This window comes from Phocoena sinus, chromosome 2 (assembly GCF_008692025.1).
Source record: "Phocoena sinus isolate mPhoSin1 chromosome 2, mPhoSin1.pri, whole genome shotgun sequence".
Lineage (NCBI taxonomy): Eukaryota > Metazoa > Chordata > Mammalia > Artiodactyla > Phocoenidae > Phocoena > Phocoena sinus.
The window spans coordinates 165,259,452-165,277,403 of NC_045764.1; the positions used below are offsets into that span (position 1 = coordinate 165,259,452).

Sequence of the window (17,952 nt, forward strand, 5' to 3'; positions counted from 1 at the left end):
AACCAATTGCTCCAAAACTGCCATATCCGACAAGAATTTCCCTCATTCCCTTGAGGAATCTGTTGAATTGACCAGCAGAAAACACAAGTCTCTCTTGTGAGAAGTGACGCAGCTGATTCAGTAACCCAGCAGTTCTGACCAATTTGTATTACTGTATTAAAACCCAACAATTCTGATCATGTTTGATTTTTGTTTACCTCTTGCTTTGGTTTCAAACATTTTGCTCTTCCTCAGTGCCAAAGTCTGTTTCTGCCTACTGCCAAATGATCAGCCACACATGTCCAGAAATACAGGATTCACGAACTGATTCTTTCATTGTAGTATCACCAGAACCTAGCCTAATGTCTAGCAGATAGAAGTCTCTCAACAAACACTGATGAAGTGAATGAGTAAATGTACGTGCGGTTCCACGGCGAGAGAAAAAAGTGATCACCAACTCTCTCTATGCAGGGGGAGTCCTCCATCTTTACATGCCAAGGGTCCTTTGACAGTCTGTTGAAGCCGACAGACCCCTTCTCAGAATAATGTTTTTACATATATTGTAGGACAGAGCAAACTAATGATATTGAAATACAGTGAAATCAAAATATAAAGAGAAATTGTGACATCATCACAAATGTGCTTCTGCGGCATAGGCTGGGCTTGCTAAGCCACAGGCATCACTGCAGGGAGATCTGGCTGGGCCAGTTCACTGGCAAAACCACTAGCCGACAGCATCTGTAGATTTCTGTTCTCAGTTAGAGAGGAATGCTCCCAGGTCTTGTCTAGGAAGCCACCGTTCTCAGAAGGAAGGGGCAGCAAGAGGCCATGGCAGCTCCACAGTGTACTGTGGCAATCTACACGCCACCCCCTAGCTTTGACGGTGTCCTCTCCCTCAACCGTGTCCCTTGTCCCTGAATCCATAGTTTTGTCTATTTAACCTTGTCAGTCTTCCATGAGGGTCAGAAAGGCAAGGTTTCCTACGGGGATAGTGTATATCTGAGACCTGGGGGGTACCTATTTCTTATATAGACTTCCAACTAATCCTCTTGTGTCCTGCACTCTTGCTTTGAGCGATGCCTGGTGCCCCCAATTCCTGAGCCTTTCTGGGGGTCAGAGGTGCAAATTAGCCTGCTTTGCGGATTCTCATATTACTGGCTTAGGATTCAGCTGTCTCAGGCGTGTTACATCAGTTACAACTAGTATTTCTGCTGTCCATCTTCCAGAATCTGGTTGCTGTGTTCCCCTCTCCCTTTTGAGTATATGCCTATTTTACACCTTTACTTTTACTTGTAGTAGGGTTTAGTGAGGAAACAACCATCAACATATTTCAGCTGTCACATTTTTCAAGTTGCCACTAAAATTTTTAACAAAGTTTGAGAAATCAAACTTTGAAGAAAAATCCTCAAAAATTCACCTCATCTTTTTCATAACTATGATTTTTCTATCAAAGATAATCAACATATTGTTAAACCCTCAGGTTCACGAAGGCAGAGACCATTTCCCTTTTGTCACTGTATTATCCAATATCTAGCATAGTAGAGGTGGTCAATAAATATTTATTGACAAGTGATTGAATGAATATAGATATGAGAAAAAATTAGGATCCTTTGTTTTCATAATTTTAGTACTTATCTAACTCACCTAGGACTGCTTTGGCAATATTCTAAAAAGCAAACAATCAGAAATAGATACACCTAATTTGGAACCCAAATTACAGTAAAGAAGTCCTTTATTACAAAAATTTAACTGTGATTCTGTATACTATAACAATAATTTCTTGGATAAAAAGGAACTGGCATTCAAATTACTTAGTTGTCTTGAAAAACTAGCAGTGTAAAAATGTACTTTTTATTACAACTGCTACATAAAAAGTATCTAATTACAACTAACAAATGTACAATTTTAAATGTTATTAAATAAATCTTTAATAATAAACAAATTTTAATCAATGCTGAAAACACAAAGTCCTTCATATTTAAAATCTGTACATTAGCTATTACATTTTAGTTTGTATGGGCAAAAAAACAGCAAGTTTATTAAAAAATTAGGCCTAGTAGATCCTTGCTATTCTTGTCAAGTGAGTTCAGAGAGCCATCATGACGTGTCCTACCTTGTAATTATAATGTAAACTGTATGTGCTTTGTTTTGTAATTCTTTACTGGCTATTATCTAAGCCATGATTTTCCTACAAGGCCCAAAGCGTTATTTTAAAATTTCAGTTATATTTTATGGAGAAAGTTAAATGCATAATTTTGTTTTGTTTTTAACTGGGGAATTCTGTTATATCCGTAAAAGGATTACTGGAATTCTAGCAGGATGGTTCCATGGTAATTTTAAACCAAAAACTTTACAGTTATCCATGTCAAAATATTCCTCTGGGCAAACTTGTACAAAAGTCCATAATCTGTTTAGTACTATCCTATTAAACGCTCATTCTATAGCTAATTTTTCATCATTGTTTACATTCTGTTTTACTAACTTCAAATTAAAATATAATACTCACTTCATCAGCCACAAACTCCTTACTCAGACCAAAATCTGTCAGCACCACATGGCCATTAGAATCAAGTAGAATATTCTCAAGCTTAATGTCACGGTATATAATCCCCAACTGTAAAAACAAACAAATATGCATATTAAAATAACAATTTCCAAAAAATAAATTAGAAAAGTCTTTCTTATCTACCTTAAAAACAAACCAAAAAAAGGCATTCTCCTGCTCAGGGTGCTATGACGGCTCTTAGTCACAGGTCGGGGCAAATCTAAATTCCTCCATCTCAGGGTTTATCTGCAGGGTTCCCTCTGCAACCATGTCTTCATGCTCCATATAAGGAGGGTACATTCCTGTCGGACTAGCTTCTGTTGGGTCTACTTTGACTACTGCTTCTTCCTGGGTTACTGTTCTTGATGGATTTCATCCTCACTCCAGATGATCTTCAGGTGCTTTCTTAGCCAATTCATGTCCATCACTTCTAATGGCTTCAGACGGCTTTCCTGAGTAACCACTTCCCACACTGGTCATTTCTTTGTTTTTATTCCTATAGCATCTATATTTACATCGTACTTACATAAAAGTAATTGATATTTTCTAGGTACTTCCTGTTCTTCTTGATATAACCATATCCAAACTTTGTTTTTTCACTTTTTATGCATTTACCTAGTATCTAGCACAGTGTCATATATCAAATAGGTAATTAATAAAGGCTTGTTGAATAATACACTCCTAAACATGAAGGCTGAAGATCACAGGTTAATTTTAGTTGATCTTTAGTTCTAAATAAGCAACGTAAATCAATTAGATATTTAAATATCCTTCTATTTTGTTTTGTATGTAAGTTTTATAGTAAAACACTTCAGCTCTATGACATAAATGAATCTACCCGTTATATAAGAAGTACTTGATATGCATGAATTCCACGTTCCATGTTATGTCAGCCCGAATTAAATGTTTTTAAACTTAGAAACACTGCTTTCCTCAACACTAAGTATATGAAAAGTAAGATTCTTAATGCTTTCTTAAAATTGAAACAAAAAATTACACAAGGAAAAACACTAGGCAATTTTCTTCCAAGAACCTCAGTGGGGTTTTTTTTCATATTTTAAAACACTATTGTATATTGTAAATGCACAGTCTGTTAGACATTTGACTTGAAGCCTTACAAGCACCTAACAACCAGTATGACTTTTTTTTTAACAACCTCTTTGGAAAAGATTTTAGGAGTAAGTCATTTACTACCTGCTTTACCTCATCACTTACAAGTAAACTCCCCGTTTTTGTCTCTTCCTGAGAAACTCAGTGTTAGTAGCTATATCAAGATTATCATTATTAGCTTTGTGTTATATCTCTTTGTATTTATCTTTTTAGGTAGTCAGATTAAGAGAAATTTAGCTAAGATCTAATCTGCTATATACTTCCCTCTATATCAATTACATATATATCTTGTACTCATCATGTTCTCTACCTCTGTGTTTCTGATTACCCTGTTTTAATAATAATGAGTGTTCATGAATTTTCCCTTTAAGAAACAGAATTAACAGTCTTCATACTAACCAAAAACTGAATTTACTAGCTTACCTGTCAGAGCTTTGTATTTTGTTTGTGTTTACTCTGGTATTTATGGTGATTTCCACCATCGTTTTTATATTAAAAAAATTACATCTGATTCCCCTAAGCATAAAACAAAGCTTTTCAGCCTATTCCCTGGCCTAATTTGGCTCATGTATAAAAATGTCCTAACTACTTTATACCCCACAAAAATAACCATAGGCATAAAGCTCATCCCCACACCACCAATTCTATCAGAAGGAATACAGATGCCTGTTCCTATCACTTCAGTTCAGCTCCCACCTTACACTCCCCTTCCTTTCACTCCATGGCACTGCAGCCCTGTGCCCCAGAGCCTTCTCTACTTCCCTCCTGTTCTTAGACGTTTTTTCATTCACTCTCCTTAGAATTCCTCTTCTGAACCCTGTCTCCCTCTACCTGCCCAGTTGTGTTCCTGTTCTGGGCTAGATCTACCCATTTCTTGATGCATTCCTTCTTATATCTTCTCATCATCTTTTCTCACAGCCTCTCCCACCCATTACCTCCATCCTGCAATTCTAATCTCCCTGCCCCTTTAAAAATGTCATCCTTTTTCCTTGCCTTTTTCCTTCATTTCTCTCCATTCTTTTTTATGCTCCATAATCAGCACTTCCATATTTTTTATCTGTAATCTAGTGTAGCATCTGAATATATAAGAAAGAAAAACAGCAGCTTTATGATTTACCTGTATCATCCGAATTTAGCGACTCGAGTCATCCTCCTATGGTCTCACACAACTTTGATAAGAATTATTCTAGTACTTTCTATTTCTTGGAAATACACACAAGCCTAGTCTACATAATGACTGTTTGCTTCTATAGTAATGCTTCCTCATTAAAAAAATATTTTTAGTCAAAATTTCTTGGATCAAGATTAATAGTATCTGAAATAATATTTTGTAAAAGTTTAAACCGATTTTATAGAGTTCAAACAGCATCACATACATATATGAATTCCACTGAAAAAGTTGAGTAACTGAGTTCATGCCACATGAAGGCAACGGAGCAGGAGGGAGGGAGGGGGAGCAAGAGAGGACCTTAGGGGTGAACCAAATGGAAAAGAAAGCGAGAGTGGGAGAGGGGGATAGCTGGGTAGCATAGGTAAGTGCTTCTTTCAAATATTCCAAGCTAATTGGGAAACATACTCCGAAGATGCACAGGCAGAGTCTGCAATGGAGTAAGTCACAATTAAGGAAATACATATTATGACTTGTGGGTTCATCTTAAAGGTTATTTTAAGAATGAAAATCCTTTATTCTAATGATACTTTGTAATAAGCATCAGAATTTTTCATGAACAAAACCAAAAAAATGCTCAGGTTCTACCTTATTAATCTGCAACCCAGAAACTATAAAAGGAAACTAGACTTTTACAAAGGGAACAATGAAATTGAAAAAATTGGTAATGGTCTATGAGTGTGCTTCCACAATCTCCACCAAGACAATGACATGTAAACGCATTAGCTCTTTTAGCTCCATCATTACCTCAGTTACTAGATTTTTAAAAAAAGGAAATCCCAAAGGTTAAGCATCTCTTACCTTGTGGAGATGTTCGAGGGCAAGCACGATCTCTCCAACATAGATCTGCACCTCATGCTCTGTGAAACGCTCTCTTTGAGAAAGATGAGTAAAAAGTTCTCCACCATTTATATAATCTAAAAATGAAATATATTTTTTCTGTCTTTGACTTGTATTCATAAAGTACAGGAAATATTTCCTTTTAACCACTTTGGATTAACCATAAGGCATTGATTTTAATACATCATTTTTGTACAATTCTTAGTATATAGTTTCATATAGAATATATTACTAAATTCATATAAATACAGTTCCATAAGTTAATGACTACCCTAAACCACAATCAAATGAATTTGCATAGAGTATTACTATTAAAACTATTACATGAAATCTGCATATTTTAAAATAATTTTCCCAAATCCAGCATATCAGAAGCCTCTGCCATTACCATACACTTCTTAACTTGCTGTAAAGAACCAAAACATCAACCACCATAATAACTAAAAAATGAAAAAAACAAAACAAAACTCCCAGCCTTTCCTTTGTAGTAGTGGCCGGTCACTATTTTTAAGCAGATTCCCTATTTTCCAAAATTGTCTATGGAGAGCCCTTCTAAAAATGTATATTAGGTAGCAGGTAGCCTTCTTATGGTTCCACATAACTCAAAAGTAGCACAACATGGCTGAATCAAAACACCTGAAACTAAATGATTCCCATTTGCCTTTCAATTTGCCCATTTTATCCCAAGAGGAATAATGAAATAAGAGAGAAAAAAGCTACAGTGAGACATAAATTAGGAGCTGAATAAGCCACAACTGTGTTCATAACAGGCTCTAAGACATTTATCAATAAACTGATAATAGTTTCATCAGAAACTAACCATTACTATCTTACACAACATTTGTGTGTAAGAAACAATGTACACCTAGAAAACAGTCACAGATATAGATTAAAGCTTTTCTCCTAAAAAAAAATCTGAAAAGCATGTGTCCCAAGTATATTCATTTGTTAAGTTTACCACAATTTGATAAAAGACCAAAGCAAAATCTTCATTAACTCACAAATTTTTAAGTTGACCGTTTTTCAAATTCCAAACAGCTGATGCAACAGAATGAAAGAACTCTAAAAGCTGGTTGTTTTGCAATGTATTTTGCAAAGCACATGCCAGCAAAAAGCACTGCCCTTTTAAGACTTTCGTATTTTGCCAAGAGGTTTTAATTATATCTTAACACAAAGCTAATTATTAAAAAGGTGTAAAGGAACACAGCATTCCTGCAAACTAACAGTGAATTTTTTCTACCTTTTAAGTAGTCACTTATTTAAATCTAATGCTGATGTTTATGCATATGGTTTCCATAGTTAGTCATGGTACAGAAATAGGCATTCAGAGGTCAGTTGACCAACTGACAAACTCCTACACACCCTTGAATGTCCTACTTAATTATCTCATCTTCAATAACCACTCCAGCAGAGTTGATCACTTCCTTTTATGCTACCCCCTGTGTTTATTAAAAACTTATACCACTGCAATTATCTTGCTGCACTGAAAATGTCTATTTGCATACTTCCTTTCTCTGCTAAACTCTGAGCTTTTTAAAGTCATGATCAATGTATTCATCTTTAAAAAAAATAATCACTCTGAAACTCAAAGGCAAGTGAGTTGTAAAAAAAATAAATAAATAACCCAATGTACTCCTGTCTTTGAGGCAACTTAATATAATCCAAAGAACCAGGGCTTTATAATCAATAAACCTGAACTAGACAATGGCTCCACTGTGTCCTGTCTTGAGCAAATAAAGTCTCTCTCAGTGTTAGTTCTTTATCTATAAAATGGGAATCAGAACTACTATAGATTATTGTTTCTTGAAACATAGAAAGTGTTTTATTTGCATTTACTGGGGAGACTAAGAAAAATTAACTACAAATCTAAGAATACAAACCTAAAACAACATCGTCACCTACTTCCTACTTGTAGAATAGACCAACAGCCCAAGGTGAAGACTTGACATTCATAAAATAAATATGCTTTATTTGTAGGTACAGGGTTGCACACTTTATAAGGTGAACAGCCAACTCTATCCAGTGGTCCAAGCTGTCAACATTGGTAAGGTAGATATATAGGCTGCAAAAGGACTGTAACAGCAGGAGCTGCGATACCTGGAGTGGTGTTACAGGGTAAGTTCTATCAATAGCAGGGATATGAGGTTAGTGGGAATCTCTGTAAGATAAGTACCTAGTACCCTCAGTTGTTATAATTCTAGTTGTTTTGTTTGGTATGTAGTGGTATCTCGTTATGGTTTTAATTTGCATTTTCCTGAATAATAATGATATTTAGTATCTTTCCGTGCCTTATTGGACATTTCTGTATCTTCTTTTGTGAAATGTCTATTAAGGGTTTTTTCTTTTTTGCCCCTTTTGGTTTTTTCTTTTTTATTCACAATATAATTCACATACCATGAAATTCACCAATTTGAAGTGTAAAATTCAATGGTTTTTAGTATATTCAGAGTTGTGCAGCCATCACCACATTCAATTTTAAAATATTTTCACACACTCCCCCCGCAGAAATCCCAATTTATGTTTCTCCTTTAGTTGCTTGTGCTTTTTAAAAAATTTTATTTATTTATTCATTTATTTATATCTTGGCTGAGTTGGGTCTTCGTTGCTGTGCGCAGGCTTTCTCCAGTTGCGGTGAGCGGGGGCTACTCTTCATTGCGGTGCACGGGCTTCTCATTGTGGTGGCTTCTCTTGTTGCGGAACACAAGATCTAAGTGTGCAGGCTTCAGTACTTGTGGCTCGTGGGCTCTAGAGCACAGGCTCAGTAGTTGTAGCGCACGGCCTTAGCTGCATGCGGCATGTGGGATCTTGCCAGACCAGGGCTTGAACCCGTGTCCCCTGCATTGGCAGGCAGATTCTTAACCACTGCGCCACCAGGGAAGCCCAGTTGCTTGTGCTTTTGATGTCACATTTAAGAAATCACTGCCAAAACCAAGGTCACAAAAATTTACCCCTATGTTTTCTTCTAAGAGATTTATAGGTTTAGTTCTTACTTTTCATCTTTGATCCATTTTGAGTTAAGTTTTGTGTATGTTGTGAGTTATGGGCCCAATTTCATACTTTTGCATATGGTTATCCAGCTGTTCCAGCACCATTAGTTAAAAAGACTGTTCTTTCCTCACTGGCACCCTTGTCAAAAAATCAATTGACAGTAAATGTGAGGGTTTATTTCTGGACTCTCAATTCTAATCTATTATCTATATGTCTATCTTTATTCCAGTGCCACACTTCTTGATTATTGTAGCTTTGCAGTAAGTTTTAAAAGTGTGAGTCTTCCAACTTAATTCTTCCTTTTCAAAATTGTTTTAGCTATTCTAAAGTTCCTTGAGTTTTCCATACAATTTTAGGATGACTTTGTCAATTTCCATAAAAAATAAGCTGGGATTTTGAGAGAGGTTTCTTAAATCTATAGATCAATTTGGGGAGTATTGCCATCTTAGTAATATAAAGACTTTCAATCCATAAACATAGAATCTTTTACCATCATGAAGTATCCCTTTTTATCTCTAGTATACGTTTTTGTTAAGTATATTTTGTCTGATATTAGTATAGCCGTTCCTGCTTTCTTGTGGTTGCCGTTTGCACGATTTATCTTTTCCTATCCTTTTTCTTTTTAACCTGTTTGTACCTTTGAATATACAGGGTATCTCCTGTAAACAGTATATAGTTGAATCTTTCCCCCGTCTGACAATCTCTGTCTTTTGATTGTACTGATTAATCCATTCACATTTAATGTTATTATTGATATAGTTGGACTTATGTCTTGCTATTTTACTTTTTTGTTTTCTACATATTTCATATCTTTATTTGTTCCTCTATTCCTCCTTACTTCTTTCTTTTTAATTAAGTAAATATTTTCTAGTGTAACATTTTAATTTCTTTAATGAATTTCACTTTTTTTAGTTATTTTCTTAGTGGTTGCTCTATGGCTTACCATACACACATTATCACAGTTTCAGATTTATACCAACTTAATTCCAGTGATATATAGAAACATTTCTCCTACATAGCTCTATTCTTTCTTCCTCCCTTTTGAGCTATTATTGTTATACATAGTATAACTATGTTAACAAATCCAACAATACATTATAATTATTACCTTATATAGATTTATGTCTTTCAAAGAGGCTGAAAGAAAAGAGATTAAGTACATATTTAGAGTTTGTCATATTAGCCTTCCTATTTACCATTTTTGGTTCTCTTTATTTTTTCTTGTGGCCCCTGGAGCTGGAGAGCACAGAGGTTTCTGGCTATTGTAAGGAGTTCAGATTTTACTCTGAATGAAATAAGAAGCCTCTGGAAGATTGAGTACAACAGTGGTATGATAAGACTTCCATTTTAACAGGATCAATGACTCTGGCTGCCGTGTTAACTTTCAAGAGGGAAAGTAGGGAGATCACTTGCAGTAAACGAGGAGAGATGATGGAGCCTAGGAGAAAGGTGACAGCTTGGTGGTGGTAAGGACCCAGCCCTACCTGAGCACATGAAGAGATGGAATTGGTGTTACCTGAGATGGGGAAGGCTGCAGGAAGGACAGATTTGGAAGGGATGATCCAGAGTTCACCTTTGGAAATGAGGAATGCACAGTGTCTAACAAATAGTAAAAGCTCAATAAATGGTAGTCATCATCATCACCATCACCATATTGAATTATTTATTCTAAGACTGTTAAAAGGTAAAAAAGAGCCCCTCTGGAATCCTTTTAGGAAAAGGAAGAGAAATTTCTTATGGCCAGTGAGATCATTAGGAGGAGGTTGCATAAAAATTCCTTGAAATTATGCACAATTTTTTCAAGTATATGTGTGCATTCTACTGACAAGAGAGGGTCCACAGCTTTTATCAGATTTTCCAAGGAGTTACAAGCCAAAGAAGTTTTCAGAACATCACTCAAAAGACAGCATTAAAAATCTGAATGGAAAAGTGCCTATGAAGTTTATTTACAAACAAACCAATGAATGCGGACTGCCAGCACATGGGAAACATCTGAGAGTAGTGTCTTACAGCTCACCAGCACCATTAACTTCATCACAGCGCACGCACCCAGCACCATTTCTCCTGAGCATTTAGATTGCTTCTCCCTGACTTCGGGCCTTGCTTGGCATAGCTGTCCTGGAGCTTACTGTATTTAGAGCTGGACTAGTGAGGTTCAGAGCTTTAAAAAGTGAAATGGAGCATGAAGTTTTCATTGTTAACAAGATCTCTGCCTACTGAGGATGTGCTGGAACTGCATTTCTGGTCTCTTTACACCTCTGTATTTATCCAGACAGCTAGCAACTCTGTTAGGGGAAGGTTAGGGCTTGGCCTTGAAACTAAAAACAACTTAGCCAGGCAGTGACATAACAAATAAAACAAAATTTAGAAAAGACTACAGGGATATTATTCAATTTGAGTTGAATTATTGATATAAAATTTTTACTCTCTTGAAAGAGAACACTGGAATCAAGAATGCAGGCAGATTCTGGGACAGAGTTAAGCAGTGGCATGAATATGGTCAAAGACATCAATGAAAACCCAGATCATTACTAACATCTGAGAGGAAGAGTCTTCTCAGCTTTATAACTCATGCAACATCCACTTTCCCCTACCCCCCATCCCACCCCTTTCCCACTGGGCATAAATTACATTTCTCCATAAAAAAGACTTATTTAAAAGTTCAGATGGAATAAAGCACGTGAGTGGAAACTGTCTACTACTAGAATTATTTAAGACCTACTCTGCCTGGTGGGCCTTGGTCCATGCCAACTCATCTACCCTGAATACTTTCCTGTCAAAATTATGGATTCATTAGAATTCTAGAAATTAGATTTCTCAGGTCTCTGTCAATTTCTTTCTCAACAAACTGCAAGCATGAGGGATTTTTTTTAAGCCAATGCCAACGGCTTTTATTCTCTTCATGATAAGAAACAGCATGAGAGTATCCAGTTTTTACTGATATTCCTGAGGCTTTTTGCCTCTGTGGACATACAACGAAAATGGACTAAGTGGTGTTGGCTCAGTTTACACTCCTGGCTACTGCCGTTTGTGTAGAAGCAGCATCTTAGTAACCCAGGTTAGTCACGGTAAGTGGGAAAGGGCTCCTGGCAGATAAGAACTAAGCGATGTAAAACAGGGTTTTGGCTGCCTTCCTTTAAAATCTGTATCTCATCACAGCTCACTGCTTTTAAGACTAGACAAAGAAATAACAACTAGAGATATTGGGCACTTTCTATGTGCCTGTTCTATTTGGATATGATAACAAATTTGATCCTCATAAACAATGCTACGAAGTTGGTGCTATTAAAATAATAGTATAACCCCCAGAGAAAACAGGTAATCTCTAGAAAATAGTGAAACCCAGAGAGGTTAAAAAAATTACCCAGAGTTGCATATCTGTTAAGTGAGAGAATAAGGATTATGAACATGGGCAGTCTGACTCTAAAACAGTGATTTTTTAAAATGCTATATAGGTTGCCCTTTTCCCCCTCCTGGTATGGTTTTTACTATCATTTATCAGGAGCAGCCCCACTGGGCAACTGGTATTGCTAATTACTGTCAGAAAAACTGTCTTAAAATCAACTATCCTGACCTTCAAATATTTGAAAGGCTTAGAGCCAATAATTCTATATATTTGGTCATAAAGTTTCTCTTTTTTACATGCTTTTCTTAATCAAGTTTTGGCGGGCTCATCAGAATGTCACAGTACTCAGAAGGAGACATTCCTAGGGGGCTGTACTAAGATTTCTTTTTAATGTCCACAGTAAACAATGAGTCTCCATCTTTTTTGAGAATGTGCTAACCTAAGATTATTGCTGACATATTTCTGACATAGAACTTAAGAAAGTCAATTTATATCTTGTAGGAGAGGGCCCAGGGCTGTTTTCTCCAAAAAAGTACTTGGCCTTGCCCTGCAGTTCTCATCTTAACCCACCTGCCTGTTAAAGCAGATGGCTCTGAATCTGACCACAAAGAGCTACATTCTAGGTTCTTGTCAGAGAGTAGAACCTCAAATTGCCTGCAGTCCAAATCTCATCATATGTTCAGTTGTGAGAAATAATACATACAGGACAATAAATGTCATCTTTACATCTTTCTCATTATTTACTATAATGACTTCAGACAAAGCTACAAACTTGCATAACACTGTTTTGGAAAAATTATGTTCTAATCTTGTTCCATAGGCTTACATGATAAGGGATAGTGGTATAAAACTTGGAATTATATCCTTAGTCAAGGAAGGCTGGTGAAAATTGTCCATTGTATCTGGGCCCTATTTAAAAAGCTTTTCCGAGATCATAATACCTTACCTATGGGTTTTTTTTAAATATCTTGATACAATTTCAAACATACAAAAAGTATTTGCAAGAACAGCACATGTAATCCCCATATAACCAGTATGCAAATTCACCAACTGTTTATATTTTGCTTCATTGGCTTTAGTATTCTCTGTGTAATTCCCCTGAGCCAACTGAGAATAAGTTGGAGACATCAAGCTCCTATTCTTTCAGTGTGCAAATACTAAAAAAAGAATGCCCTTTCATATAACCACAGTACAATTATCAGTATCAGAAACTTTATGATAAAAATACTATTATCTAATCTATACTCTCTATCCAAAGTTTGTCATTTGCCCCATTAATGCTCTTTGTAGCTACTCTTCCCCAGCCAAGGATCTGGTTTATGATCACATATGCATCGGATATCATGGCTGTTTAGACTCTGACCCTAAGTCACAACATACGTACATATTAATTTTATTAACTGCTGCCAATGTTTACAGGTACCTTCCTCCAAAAGCCGTGTATATTCCCCACTAGCAGTGAATGGACGCCTTAGAAAACAAAGTTCTCACCAACTCTTGATATTATCATTATCTTTAATTTCTACCAATTTGATAGGCATTTCAAATTGGACACAGAAATTTTGAAGGTGCAGAAGAAAGAAGCGGGGGAGAAAATCTGAGAGTTTGCAGCAGCCGGATAGATTTGATAGATTTTCAATGGCAGTAGGACAAGTGGGCACCTCAGACAGGGAAGACGACGTTGATAAGGCTGCAGGGCTGAGAAGTTGTAAGAGGTTAGCAAAAGTCACATACCACTCAGGAGAGAGGAGTAAAATGTCTGCTAACCTCTGTGAAATTCTGTTGAGACTATCAGCATGAATTTCAGACCAGACCCAGCTGACACATTTTGGAGACATATGAGAGAAGCTTAGAAAGCTGGTACTGGAAAACAAGTTTAGAGAGTAATCAAAGCAACTGCCATGTCAGGCGAGGAGGAAGGTTAACAGGGCAAGTGGTTCTCGTGTGCCAGACCAGGCAGATGCCAGGCCAGTAAAGAGGCACGTGGAACCCAAAGATGGTGCGGGGAAAGGGGCAGGAAAGATTCGAGGGAAGGCAGGGTCAATGAGGATTGAAGAACAGGCCCAGGGAGTGTGAGAAAGGAGAAAAAGAGAAGATCACGGTCAAAGAAGAAAGCTGATTAGAGGTCTTAGACGTGCGACTGGTTTTAGTGACAAGGCCCAATGTATGGCTAGGCTTATGAATGGCTACAGTGAAGTAAAGGTTAAAACATCACAAGTCAAGGTGACTTGACATGGTGTTGGCATGGTTATCAATACGGCTGCTAAAATTGTGGAAGGGGATGGAAGGAAACCGGACGAAAGGGAAGCTAGACCTGAATAAGTCACTGGAAAAGGCAAGCACGTGTCCCAGGAGTCAGTTAAGTACAGGATTGAGGTTAGGGAGTTGGAAAAAAGCGCCTTCACAAATGAAGCTCTGATGGGAAATGACTTTTAAATGATGTTTAACTACCATTACTTTGTTGAGCATAAGAGTAGGATGGAGCAATGGGACCTATCCAGCAGCCCCTCTGTAAAAGGGCTGCTGGGTAAGTACCATGTTCCAAGGACAGGAGGTTTTACTTAAGATAAATAAGGCACACTCGGTTAAGATTTAGGGTGCTTGTGCACACGGGGTTATCCACCGAGCACAATGGAAGGGGTTAGAAGAGGAAGATAAGGGAAAGAATGAGGTTTAAGCAGGGGAAGAATAATTTTAAAATTCCTAAAGACATTTTTTTTTAAAATCTCCAAAGCTTCTAAAATAGTAGACACAAAGTTCAGCTTTATAGAGAGTGTAGTCCACAAATAGATTCATACTTCTCTAATGACGTTTTACCTTTTACTCTAAAAGCTTATTGAAATGTATGCTGTCAGAAAACAAAGTTGAAATGTGGCACCGATGAGGCATATGAAAGTCCCAGAGCAATTTTCTCTCTGCCAGGTACAGGGTCTGATACTAGCAAATATAAAGCATCCACTAATATCAGTTGCATGAATTGAATAAACATGCAATACTCTGCTTACTGGCTGCTGTAGCCATATAGAAGAACTAGGGCAGATTTTTCATCTCAAGTTTATTAACAGTAAAAGTAGAAAGAAATAGTTAAATATTATAATAGCTAAAAATCTGCAATTCAGATAGACCAATGGGCAGCAAAAAAGAAGGGGAAAAGGAAAAGGAAATGGGTAATAACATAGCAAGAACACATTTCCTGATGAACATATCTCTTAAATTCTGATCTCTTCCCCTCCTAGAAACGTTTGGAATAAGTCTTAAGATTCATTCTGTTCACAACTGAAGAAGAGAAGGGGACCATCAATAGTACACGTTTGTGACAATAATTATAAATAAACAAGTGAATAAGTATGATATGCTCTCAGGAGCTGTGAGGCACATTTCATCAATGTGACTCTTACGAAAAAACATTTATCAACTTAAAATTATGCTGAGATTTATTTACAGTCCATACAATGGAATACCTCATATGAGGCTTGTATAGACTACTGATTCCTTGATTAAACTAAAAGGAACTTCCTATATGAAAAAGATTATATCTCAATTCATTTGTAGTTGCTAAATGATCTTCTTTATATGTAGAAAGGCTTATACTCTATATCCATAAAATAGGAATATAAATAATTCCGACTCACACATAAGATTGTCATGGTGATTAAATGAGCTATTGAGAGTTAAACTTGGGCCAAACATGCAGTAAGTCTTTATCTAAAACTGACTATTGACTACTGTTATTATTTACAGACATCAGTTACAATTCATAGAACTGAAAAATAATGACATTTAATTATAATGAATTTAAAATAAAATTCAAACTTATGGTGTCCTGACTTACCTATTCTCTCAATGTAAGCATAATTTCGAAGCTTATAAATGTTTAATATATATCTCTACAAAGCACTACAGGGTCTAATTAGTTTTAGTCGGTATTAAGCAAAAGAGAAATTTTCTTAAATAACTGACACTTTAGTGCAATCCTCATATTTAAAAATTGCAGAGATATCTGGGTTTTATTCAAATGCAAATAAATTGCTTTTAAAGATTTTTATGTGACAGTAGTTGGGAGTGCCAGATGAAGCACTCTGATGTTGTGCTTCTAAGAAGCATAAAAATAACACAGAAATCACACAAATAATGTGAAAATTCAAAGTCACAAAATCTCTCCCACTTTAAAACACGACCATCCTCCCTAAATCCCGTATGTCCCATCTTCTCTTCTCTTCGTCCTTTCACGGCAAAAGTTCTTTAAAGAGTGCTCTACATGTCTGATCTGACTCTCCTTACTTACTCTCCATTCACTTCCTATTGCTGCTGTAACAAATTACTACAGATTTGGTGGCTTAAAACAAGACAAGTTTATTATTTTATGTTGTAGATTAGAAGTTTGGTGTGGGTGTCACTGGGCCAAAATCAAGGTGTCAGCAGAGCTGCACTTATTCTGGAAGTTTTAGGGGAAAGTCTGTTTCCTGCCTTTTCCAGCTTCAAGAGGCTGCCCACATTCCTTGGCTCATGGCCTCTTCCTGCATCTTCTAAGCCAGCAGTGGCAGCTGAGTCACTTCCCACACTGCATCACTCTAACCTCTTCTGTAGGCATATCTCCATCTGACTCTCCTCTTCTGCCTTCCTCTTCCACTTTTATGGGCCCCCCCAGGGAATCCAGGATGATCTCCCTATTTTAAGGCCAGCTGACTAACAACTTTAATTCTATCTGCAACTTTAATTCCCTTAATTTGTTTGTCATGTAACCCAACATGCTCACAAGTCCTGAGGATGAGAATGTCAGCAGCCTTGGGTGGCTGTTAGTCTGCCTACCACAGCCTCTATTCACTCCTAAACACAGGGCTGTTCCACTTCCACCCCCATAACACCAGTATAGTCTAAGGTTTAAAACAACCTCATGTTACTAAAGTAAATGGATACTTTGCAGTCCTCATGTTTCTTGACTTTTCAGCTGCACTTTGCAAACCAAGAGAAAGAATATTTCAGGAAGAGCACAGCACAAGAATCATCCCTGTGGGTCCAGCCCAAAGAGAGTCTCCCCCAATGGTTGTGTTAAAGCCACTTAATTTGAGGTAGTTTATTATGCAGAAAAGGCTAAAAGATACACTAGTAACTTGTAGATCATGCTTGTAACAAAGTATCTTGCTCAAGATCACACAGTTATTAATTGATGAAGCTGGAATTTAAATCCAAGTTCATTTGACTCTCAAATCTAAAGGCCCTGCATGGCCCGCCTTTATTACATTATATTCATATTTACCTTCCTGTCTTTAGGCTATCACAGATGCTGGGTGAAGCCTAGTGTCTGTAATGTTCATCCCTATCCCCTCCTGTTGCTCCTCTAACTTCTATTTTTCCTCTTAAGTTACACTTTAAATGTCACTTCTCTGGATGGTCTTCCCTAATAACCCAGAATAGACTTAGGTCTTTTCACTAGTAATCTCTGCATTTCCTTCCAACTACTTACTTCAAGGGTTATTACTTAATTGTGTACTAATTTGTTTAATGTCTGTTCCCCTTTTAGATTATAAGGCCCGGAGGACAAGAATCTTGTCTAGGTTGTTTGCTACTCTTATCCAAGCACCTGGCACATAGTGAACAGGCAAGAATTTGTAGCATGAATGAAGAGTTCTACAACTGACAATATCTTGATGCAGTTCACTTGTTGTATCAAAGGGCCAATATCCCAAGAGTCCTCCAAGAAACTTACACAATGAACTTGAAGAATCTGAAGCCATATATTATCTCTTAGATGAGCCATCATTTATTCCTCTCCTTTCAAGTTCTGCAAGACTCCTGTGCTTCTAAGTAGCTCATTATTAGGCCCATGAACTGTGGGAAAAAGGCTTCACCAAAAGTTTGGCTGAAGTTTATGTCTAGAGAAGTAACAAGTCAGAATGCTCAGGACTTCTACCAATGTGCAATAATTCTAGTACTTTGACACATTAATATGTCCTTTAGAAAATAATTTAAAATTGC

At 36.8% G+C, this 17,952-nt stretch overlaps 1 protein-coding gene across 2 annotated transcripts in view; it reads right to left on the reverse strand.

The window, feature by feature from the left end:
- RPS6KA5 (ribosomal protein S6 kinase A5) overlaps nucleotides 1–17,952 on the reverse strand; it is a 181,417-nt gene that overhangs the window by 68,820 nt on the left and 94,645 nt on the right. For both annotated transcript variants that reach the window (XM_032621161.1, XM_032621162.1), the window contains exons 4-5: nucleotides 5,604–5,719; nucleotides 2,486–2,593 (exon numbers count right to left, since the gene is read on the reverse strand). In XM_032621161.1, coding sequence (XP_032477052.1) covers nucleotides 2,486–2,593; nucleotides 5,604–5,719 — 224 coding nt within the window. The remainder of the gene's footprint in view (nucleotides 1–2,485; nucleotides 2,594–5,603; nucleotides 5,720–17,952) is intronic.